At 38.7% G+C, this 10628-nt stretch overlaps 1 protein-coding gene across 1 annotated transcript in view; it reads right to left on the reverse strand.

Moving 5' to 3' along the window:
• Positions 1–10628, reverse strand: part of Kpna5 (karyopherin subunit alpha 5) — a 62983-nt gene that overhangs the window by 21545 nt on the left and 30810 nt on the right. The window contains exon 8 of the mRNA XM_055599471.1: positions 6302–6401. Within this exon, the coding sequence (XP_055455446.1) occupies positions 6302–6401 (100 nt within the window). The remainder of the gene's footprint in view (positions 1–6301; positions 6402–10628) is intronic.

The raw sequence follows: 10628 nt of genomic DNA on the forward strand, positions 1-10628 counted from the left end.
GGTTACACAGTGAGGCTATCTCAAAAACAACCAACCAGACAAACCCACAATATTTTAGAGCTAATAGTAGCAAGCTAAAAACAATTCTGGTCCATGCTCTTGCCAGAAACAAAAAGTAACATAATTTTATCTTCTATATGAGATACTTAAAATCTTGCCCACAATCACTAAATAAAATAAATGAAAAATAGCAGGGGCTGGAGAGATGGTTCAGGGGTTAGGAGCAGAGGCTGTTCTTCCGGAAGTCCTGAGTTCAATTCCCAGAAACCACATAGTGGCTAACAACCATCTATAATGGGATCTGATTCCCTGTTCTGTTGTGCAAGAAAACAGAGAACTCATACACATGAAATAAAATAAAATTGAAAAAAATAGCTGACAAAGAAAAGGAAGACTACAAACAAAACAAAAACAAAACAGAAACCCCAATACTTTAAAAAGGGGAGTGCCAATACGAAATAAGCCTATTTTTTCCCCAACACCTAAAATGCTCCCCCTCCCCCGGACAAGAAAAAGATTCCCCAGTGCCACAGAAGGCAGGAGACACAGAGTTGCAAGAAAAGGAATGACAAAGCATGTGAAGAGAACATACGTTGCATCCTACTACAACAGGAAGGAAACTAGCATTCAGAAATACTTTACATTTAAGAAAGATGCACTTCACAGCAAGAACAAACAATTATTTGTTTTTTATTTTAGTACAAAGGGAAAACAGTATGTGTGTGATGCAAAATGAGTGGGTGTCAGGGAGTGTGAAGGTTGAAACAAAGCAACCAGGGAATTTATGTAATATAAGTCCACTGATTGTGACAACGTCCCTTCCACTACCAAGTTCTCAGCTCTCCTGGAGCTAGCTGTGTGACCTACACTACATCTTGTCTTCCAGCAAAAGAACACAAACTCTGTCTTTGGAAAATAAAATAATAACACTAAGATTCAGAAAACACTCTGAATGAAGTTCTTTAAAGGTAAGAATTTGCTGCCCAATCACACTACAGTGATGGCCATGAGCTAACAAGCCCTACACATACACCCATCTTCCAATGAGTTTTGTGCCTCAGTCCTAAATCTGTCCAAAGCTAAGGATCACGATATAATTGAGGACAGCATTCAGGAGAAAGGAAACCAAGGCAAATAATAATCTGTAAAGAAAACATATACAAGAAAAAAAAAATCTCGATCTTCAGAGAGGTCAATAAGAGAGAACAGAATTCTATGTAAACATGAGCAATAATCACTGAAAGTATGATGTGACTGAAGAAATAGTATCATAAAGTGAACAGAAAATCTTATACAACTACAACATTTCCTATAAAAAATAAACACAATATGGAGTTTACATTTTAGTAGGAAAAGACTTTGAATCAATATAAAACACATTATGTCAAAGGAAAAAAGGAGAGTAAAATAATAGGATGATAAGAACTCAAGACTGTTATATCGACAGATTACAATATTAATACATTAGTCAAAGTCTGCACTTCCTAAGCAAAGGTGACAAGCGATCTCTGCGACAGAGATGAGAGATGAGTCATTAACAACGGGCACTGCTCTTGCAAGGAATGGAGTTACCCCAGTACCCACTCCAGGTGGCTCACAACTGTTTTGCAACTTCTGACTTTGTCTTCTGGCCTCCATAGACAGACATAAACAAATCAAAAAATATTTTATGGAAGAAAACCAGCCAAGTATCCACTGTAAGAGGCAAGAAGCTCATACGGCAGAACAGTGAGCACAGTAGGTCAGTAGGACGCTAGGAGAGGAGAGTCCTAAAACATTCTTAGTGGGTGCGTGATCTCACAACTGTTATTATAATAATAGTGAAATGTAATTTGTATTTTTTTATTTTGGTGACACTTGCACTAATGGATAAAAATAGATGGTAGGTAAAACTGTTGGCACTCGGACACAATTCAAGTCAGAGATAGCAAAATGTACCACAAATCATTATATTCTTCACCTCCAGCAAAAGGGAACATTTGGAAGAGCCCATTTAAGAATCACTGTGAACTAGCAGTGAAAAATACAAACTTCATTAAACTCACCCTTGCACTCATGCCTTATATGAATAATTTACATGCCTTATATGAATAATTTATCAGATGAAATAGAAAATATCTATGTAGTACTTCTACTCACAAAAGTACTTGGGTGGTCTGAATAAGCATTGAGTGAGTCACATACTGGATTAGCCAGCCACTTTTCCCCATTGAACTCCATTTTTACTTAAATGAATTAATCTTCATTCAGTCTTAACATATGGAGTCTTAACATCTAGATTCTTAACATCTGCATTTCTTGCCAATAATAATTTAGAAATTTCAAAAGCTAGAACTTCAAAAACTTGCATCTTCCACTGTTGAGTCTGACATCTTCCTAATACTGACGTGCGTATATAATGTTCCAGTAATAACTTAGGGGACCCTGTTTTCCAAGTAGAGAAACAGACTCTTTCAAGTTCAAGTTAAGATTGCTGGATTCTAATGTAACAGAGAAGAGAAAGTTCAATGGTAGAATTTTAAAGGCCTCAATGAGAAGAACTCTTAAGAAACCACCACTCAGATTGGCTCTGGTGACACAGGTCTAAAGACCTGTGTTAAAACAGCAGGTGCTGCTACTGAATTCCAGCGCAGCCTAGTTTAACTTCCTTCCAGCAAAGGTTACACACTGAGACCTTGTCTTAAATAAGCATACCACTCAAGTTTTGACACAGTATCAAAGAATAACCATTCATGACTATCAAAAGACATTATACTTTTCATCTAAGACAACAACACAACAAATTAGTACATAGAGAGAAATGAGATTTGTAAAACTCTGTGAGACACAATGGTACCACCTGCAAGCCCAGCACTTTAGAGGCTTAAGCAAAAAGACTTCAAATAAGTCCGAAGCAGCTTGAGCTGCACAGTAAGATCCTATTCAAAACACAAAGAGCTAGCTGGGCACTAGGTATATACCATTATTCCCAGCACAGTGAGGCAAAGGCAGATGGATTTCTCTCTGTGTGATTCAAGCCAACCTGGTTTACATAGTGAGTGCCAGGCTAGTCTGAGTTACATAGTAGACCCTGTCACAAAACAACAGCAAGAGAAGGCTAGGCTGTCTAGCACAAAAGATCCTAAGTTCAACACACACCTTCAGCTCAAGAACCTAAGTCAATACTAATAATACTCAAAAAAGTCTCTCTTCTTTTGCAAGGTGCTTTTTGTAGTAAGCGTTACTGGACACATAATTGGCCTGCTTTTATTTTTATAAATTAATTAGTAAATGTTCAAACTTTTCATAATTTACATTTTTAGTCTAATATTTTTACATGTAAATCATATTAAAAAAAAAAAAAAGATTTGGATCCTGTGCTAGCTTGAATGAGAATGGCTCCCTTAGGCTCCTATATTTGAATGCCTGGTCCCCAGTTGGTGGAACTGAAACAGTTTTAGAAAGGACTATGGGGTATGGCCTTGCTTGAGAAGGTATGCCATTTGGGGCAGACTTTGAGGTTTCAAAACTCTCAGCATTCCCAGTATGTGTTACTTCCTGCTTGTGGATAAAGATGTGAGCTCTCAGCTACTGCTCTAGTCAACACAGCTTGCCTACTTTGCTCTAACATCATGGACTCTAACTCTATGAAACCATGAGCCCAAGTAAATGCTTTATTTTATAAGTTGTCTTGTTCACGGTTACAGCAATATAAATGCCACTAATACAGCTCTTCATGTTTAAGAGCAGAAAAAAGTCCCAAGGCCAAAAATATTAAGAATCATCTAATAGTTGTTTTAGGCAGACAGAACCACTAAAGCAAAGCATGCTGTGTGAATGTGAGGGGCAATAAATAATATAGTGAAGTCAGCACATAAAGTGAGATGGCAAGTAGGATATGAGTCAGAGAGACCATAGTAGGCTCATGTATGACAATTCTTACTGGGTATTTAACAAAATTATCTGGTTCTTGGAATAAAACATGGGGGAGTCACTAAAAACAGAGGTGCAGTCTCAAAGTTGTAGATCATTCTTGCTGCTTTCTTGGGAACAACAACAAAAACAATAACAGATGAAGAAAAAGAAACTAAACTGAAGGATGATGTGCTAGGAAGCTATCGCAATAAGCCAGATGATAAAAGGTACGTCATTCTATAGTACAAGAAAGGTGATATACTTCCTCATCTCATTACTTTGAAAAACTTCAAACTTACAGAAGCTTTACACTAAAAGCAGGACCAATGCCAACATGCTGCTTCCATATTCACCAGTTAACACTGTGCATATCTGCTCTCTCTCCACATTCACATATATGTCTCTAATTGGATATGTTTATATATGTATGTCTGTCTTTCCTCAGCTGGAGAGTCAGCAGATTACAAAAACAAAACAAAGCAAAACAAAACAAAACAACAAAAAACACCACGATACTTCACCTCTAAATTCTTTAGTGTATATGTCCTAAGAAAAAAGGTGCATTCCACATTTTTCTACAATATATTTATCACACACGCAATCTGTTGTTGTTATTTTTAAGAAGGGGTCTCATTAAGTAGTCATGGCTGACGTGCAATTTATAGACTGCCTCCCAAATTCTAAGTTTAAAGATAAACCCCCAGATGCCTGGCACACCACACAACTTAACATTGACAAAGTATTATCTAAGGTATCAATCACATTCAATTATTTTTTACGTAAAAGTATCCTCATCCGTGATCTAATCAAGAATTAAATATTTTAAATGCCTTAAAATACAAGTTTATTGAGGTTGTATATATAAGAAAATTATACTTGCTTTAACTATATGTATAATTCAACATATCTATTTCTTCTTTGTACTATAAAAATGTATATAGTTGAATAGCCAATATCTAATCAAATTATAAAATACTTCCACCATTCTGAAAGTTTTACTTTTGTCCCTTGGTGACCAATTTTCTCACTTCAGACATTCCCAACTATGATTTTTTTTCTTTTATAAAACATGTAAATGGAGTCATGTAAGATGAAACATTTCCTTTAATTTAGCTTAATGCTTTTGAGATTAAAGCATGTATCAGTAGTTTGTTCCTTCTTATTGCTGAGTTGAATTTCAGCAAATGAATAAGTCATAATTAATTCATCCATATACCAACTATGGAACATGTGCAGTTTCTGGGTTATTTTTATTTATTTATTTTTCACTTTAAAGATTTATTTACTAATTGTTTTTTAATTAAATTTTTATTTTTTTACATTAATTACAGTGTATTTATTTTGTATCCCAGCTGCAGCCTCCTCCCTCATTCCCTCCCAATCCCACCCTCCCTCCCTCATCTCCTCTCTGCCCCTCTCTCTTAAGTCCACTGATAAGGGATATCCTCCTCCCCTTCCATCTGACCCTAGCTTATCAGGTCTCTTCAGGACTGGCTGCAGTGTCCTCCTCTGTGGCCTAGCAAGGCTGCTCCTCCCTCAGGGGTTTGGAGGGAAGAGGTCAAAGAGCCAGCCATTGAGTTCATGTCAGAGACAGTCCCTGTTCCCCTATCTAGGGAACCCACTTGGATACTGAGCTACCACGGGCTACATCCGAGCGGAGGTTCTAGGTTATATCCATATATGGTCCTTGGTTGGAGAAACAGTCTCAGAAAAGATCCCTGTGCCCAGATATATTTGGTCCTTGTGGAGCTCCTGTCCTCTCCAGGTCATACTAACTCCCCCTTCTTTCATATGATTCCCTGCATTCTGCCCAAGGTTTGGTTATGAGTCTCAGCATCTGCTTTGATACTCTGATAGGTAGAGGCCCTCTATGGTAGGCTCCTGTCCTGTTTCTTGTTTTTTCCTACTTCCAATGTCCATCTCTGGGTTTTTTTTTTCTTTTTTAATTTTGAAAAGCTGCCCTAAAATATTTCCATGCAGGCCTCTTTTAGTTACATTGTTGAATGTCTTTCATAAAGTACCTGCCAGTGAGACTCTTAGATGACTTATTCTAAAGTCTCTGTACAATTTTCCATTTTCGTAACCTAACAGTGGATCTTAATTATATAGGGAGGAGTTGACTTCTATTTCCTATACATGAAAAGAACTAGACTACAAGGAACAATTCTAATTCAACTCCAAGACATATAAATATCCGGTTACAGTGGGAACTTCTGGCCAGAATTAGATGGCAATGAAAAAATAGAAATCTATAATCTTCATTTAATTTGTTGAATGTCTAAATATCATCTATTTACTAGAGAAAATAACAAAATATAAGAGTCTCTTCAAACTTCAAAAAAAAAACTATCATAAAGAAACTTATTTTATTGAAACAGATTTCTTAACTTGTATATTTTTCTCATACCTTACTAAAATTTGGAGGAGGGTTTTTGCCTCTACATAAATTTGAGAGGGCCCATACAGCATTTCTGGTGGTTGTAAGTCTGTTTGAATTTGTTAATAACCTGCCAAAAAAAGAAAAAGAACTGTCATTTTATATTCAATTTCCACTTCAACTACTTTCTTGTAGTAACTAAATTCTCTCTGATATACTTTATAAGATATTTAAAGTGATAAAAACAGGAACGGGGATCTTAAAATCCATTATATTTTAAGTAAAAATAGTTATATTCTCAAGTCTGAATCTAAGATCTAAATGCTTAAATCATAACAGGGTGAAGATAACAGATGTCAGAAAAAGTACAAGATTACGTTTGTTAAAAACCATGAAAATACTACTTTATACAAAACGAAAAAGCAGGGAATATAGTGTTAGACTAAGTGAAGGTCAGTTGTTGGCAAAAGAAGTTGTTTTTAACAGGTCTTATGATGTGTTTTTTTTAAAAAAGCTGCTTTGCAATGAATATTGACAGATGCAAAACTGAGTATCTGAAACAAGAATGTCTCTCTTTTCTCGGCTCCCTAAGAAGTTATTAACAATTTCCCCAGATACGGAACATAATGCTTCAGTTATTCTGGTAGTTTGAATGAGACTGGCCCTCACAGGAACCATACTCAGGTTCCCTACAACTGGTGGCTTTTTGGGAAGGATTAGGAGGTGTGGCCCTGGTGGAGCAGGTGTACCACAGAAGGTGGGCTTGAGGTTTCAAAAGCCTTCTACCATCCCCAGTTCACTGCCTGCCTCCTGCTTGTGCAAGGAAAGTGAGCTTTCAGCTGCTGCTCCAGCAGCCATGCCTTTTCTCTACCATGATGAATCCTAAACCCGGGAACTGTAAGCCCAATCAAAGTCTTTCTTTTCTGTAAGATACTTTGGTCATGGTATTTTATCATGGCAATACAAAAGTAACTAGTATAATTATGTATATGTTTTAGTTAATTATGTCTAAGATAGAAGACTTCAAAGGAAGTGAGATGACTTAGCAGGTAGAGGCACTTGCCTCCAAGCCTGACAATTGGAGTTCCACATGATGGAGACAGAGAACTGACTCCAATAAGCTGCCCTTTGAACCCTACAAACACACACTAAATAAATAATAGGAGAGTCCCTGACATAGTATATTTTTCTTAAACTTTTAAGGAATTATGGGGCCTGGTGATGTCATAATTCTTTGTACCTTAGAAAAAGAAAACACACACCAAATGTGGGCAAGCAGCTGCAGTTTACTGAGCTAAGGAACTTACTAAACCAGCTAGAGATAGAGAACCTAGGTTGGAGAAAAAAAATCTTATTTTGTAGTGATAGCAACAAAAATGGTAAGGAAGGGAACTGATAAACTTCTTCCCTAGAAACAACAATAATGAGCAAGTAAATAAAAAAGAAAACTGCCTTGCAAGCACTGTTCTTACCAATTTAGTCAGAATTTGGAAAGAGTCAAAAGTTTATAGCCATGGAAGGCTGAAATCTATCAGTGGACCTTTCTGGTATTTTAATTTACCTCTGGTCGAACCCAACTCTAGCCTGGCAGCTGATTTTAAACAAGTATCCTTTTCACCTGGAAGGTGCCTGTTTTAGAGAAAGCAGAGCAGGAGCACATACCTTGTTTCGAAGTGCTTGTTTATACATGTGTTGCCAGCTTTGTGAAAATGGATATAAGATGTGTTTGTCTTTCTTTGCCCTATCTGAGAACTCTCAAGAGATGGAAAAGTAACTAAATGCTTCCGAATAAAGTGCAGAAATGTAGGGCAAAGGGCAAACAGGAGACATTGAAAAACAGGAAGGGAAAAACAGGAGTGAAATACTCTGATGTCTAAACTGTTTGAAAAACGTTTGCCTATCAGACATCTAGACAGCCACCTACATCTTCAGGTCAGAGTATATACTCAGGAAAACACCTGGGAAGACCCTATTCTTATCTGCCTGACCTTCAGGCTTAGCATAAACAGTATCAGGCTGAGTCACAGTAGTGAATGGCTTAGCTAAGCACCACATGGGTGACAACATAACAGCAATTTTTAAAACATCTTTTTTTCAAGGACTAGAGAGTTGGTTCATCTGCTAAAAGCACCTGTTGCTCTTGCAGAGGAGCCAGATTTGAGTCTCGGCATCTATATGCTGAGTCACAACCAATTGTAATTCCAGTTCCAGGGTATCCAAGTACCCTCTAGATCTTTGTAGACACACAGATATACATGAAGGCAAAACACTCACACAGAATAAAATGAATAAAGCTAATTTAAAAAGTCACTTCGCCCCTCATTTTTATGCCTCCAAACATTTAAGACACTATTATACCATAAGCCCCACTAAGTTAAATGCACAGAAACACTAAAAACTATAAATAACCAACAACACAAGTGTTATGAACATTAAAAACAAAACAAAAACATTTAGAACCTAAGAAAGGACAGTCTGATTTCCATTGCTGCTGTATTATAATCAAAATGTATGGTTTTCTGTTGGGGGTACAGAGGTCCTTGAGTACACAGAGAACCACGAATGTTAATATTGCAGGGGTATCTCACTATGGAGGAGATAAAATCACATGCCTGCATTCTACCCAGAAAGCTGAGAACGGAGGTTGCTAACAACCTGGTGATCTTTTTGCTCTCTGAAAGGACAGAAATCATCCAAATCCCCCAGAATGACTATTCCAGACTCTTCTTTTCCTAGACCATTACCCAACCATAAAGTAGCTGTCACTTTATGGCCTAATGATCTCTATGTCATTGGTAAGAAACCACACTAGATTCTAGGCCTTTTAGCTATAGATCCTACCCTCATGGTCATATGCACTGTGCAAAAGAGTTGTATCTTAAGCTTTACTGTGCACATGGAATTGAACTGACTGAACTGATTGTTGCCTCGAAACCTTTTCCTAAATTCTACTGTTTTAAATATGCTGACAATGAACTGCCTCGTATTAGACTCCCCAAACTCTGATCCAGGTTGACAGCACTTGATTTTCTTTTTTCCCCCTGGGGCCACAAACAATTTATTAAATATTATAAGGTCCCTTATAGCTAGAAAGGTTCATTCCTAGTTTGTGATATAGATGGGTCTGCATAGTGGGCAGGACAGCAGTCTCCCAAAGAGAGGAATAGCTAGCAAAAGCCACTAAGAAAAACGTCATTTTGTCTTTTTTGCTGTTGTTATTTTGTCTTTTTTTTTTCCCCCAGAGCTGAGGACTGAACCCAGGGCCTTGTGCTTGCTAGGCAAGTGCTCTACCACTGAGCTAAATCCCCTGCAGGAAAAAGGCACAGAGCAAGTTTTAACCTACAGCCTAAAGACATTAATTCAGGTCTCTTGGATTGAAGCTGATGAAATCTCTGTTGGATTATTCTGTGTTAGATCTATAGTGCTATGAGATAATAAACTTGTATTAATTAAGAAAAAAAAAAAAGAAAAACGTCTTGGATCATATCAAAACTATTAGCCATTATGTTCCAAATCTAAATTATTTTTACATCTTCTGTATCTGCCATAGTATTTACATGTGACATAAGATTACTATACTTGGGGGGAGCCAAGATGGCGGCACCAGGAGAACACCGTGTCTGAGAAGCAGGACAACACACTCCGAGCAGTGACCAGGAGACTGAACTCTGGGCCCTAAAAGAACAGCGATCGATCGTGTTTCCCAGGTGAGGGGAGGCTCCCACGGCATGGGAAGCGGTCAGGTCCACTCTCGGCTGCCCAGCCAGAACCCGGAAGAGAACCCGGCTAACGCGGGCTTTGGGTCTCCGGGCTGGTGCTGCAAGCCTGCTTGTCCCGTTCAGTTTCCCAAGCTGATTGGTGGGCACATGGGTGCCTGAGGCTGGGAGTCCCAGTCGCAAAAAACCCAACGGGGAAGGAAAGTTGCCAGACTGGTCACCCATCACCCAGTCTTTCCCTGGAAGGTCTCTCCGACCTCGGCGGGTACCTGCCGCCATCACAATTGAGCTCCTGCCGCGCACAGATCTCAGCTGCGCGCCCAGCTCAAAATCCCTACTCCCTCTTCGGAGGAGGCAGGAAGCATCCAGCAGAATCTGCCACAGACCACATTGTCTGTACCCCAACCCGAGATTGGGGCTGAGAAAAACCAATCCTTTCGGGCACTCCCCCAAACGCCGCCATCACCCTGCCGCAGTGGAGTGGAAGGATAAAGAGGCGCACAGCGGCTTCACAGTGCCGGAACTCCAGTGCTACCTGCCGCTCCTAGCAAACAAACTATAGCTCAGGATCTGGGACTGTGGTCATTCTACAACTCCTGAGATTATCCTGGGTCCAGCGCAATAAGGTCTAGCAGCAAGTT

The sequence above is a fragment of the Psammomys obesus genome, unplaced genomic scaffold (assembly GCF_907164565.1).
Source record: "Psammomys obesus unplaced genomic scaffold, mPsaObe1.curated_primary_1811, whole genome shotgun sequence".
NCBI lineage: Eukaryota > Metazoa > Chordata > Mammalia > Rodentia > Muridae > Psammomys > Psammomys obesus.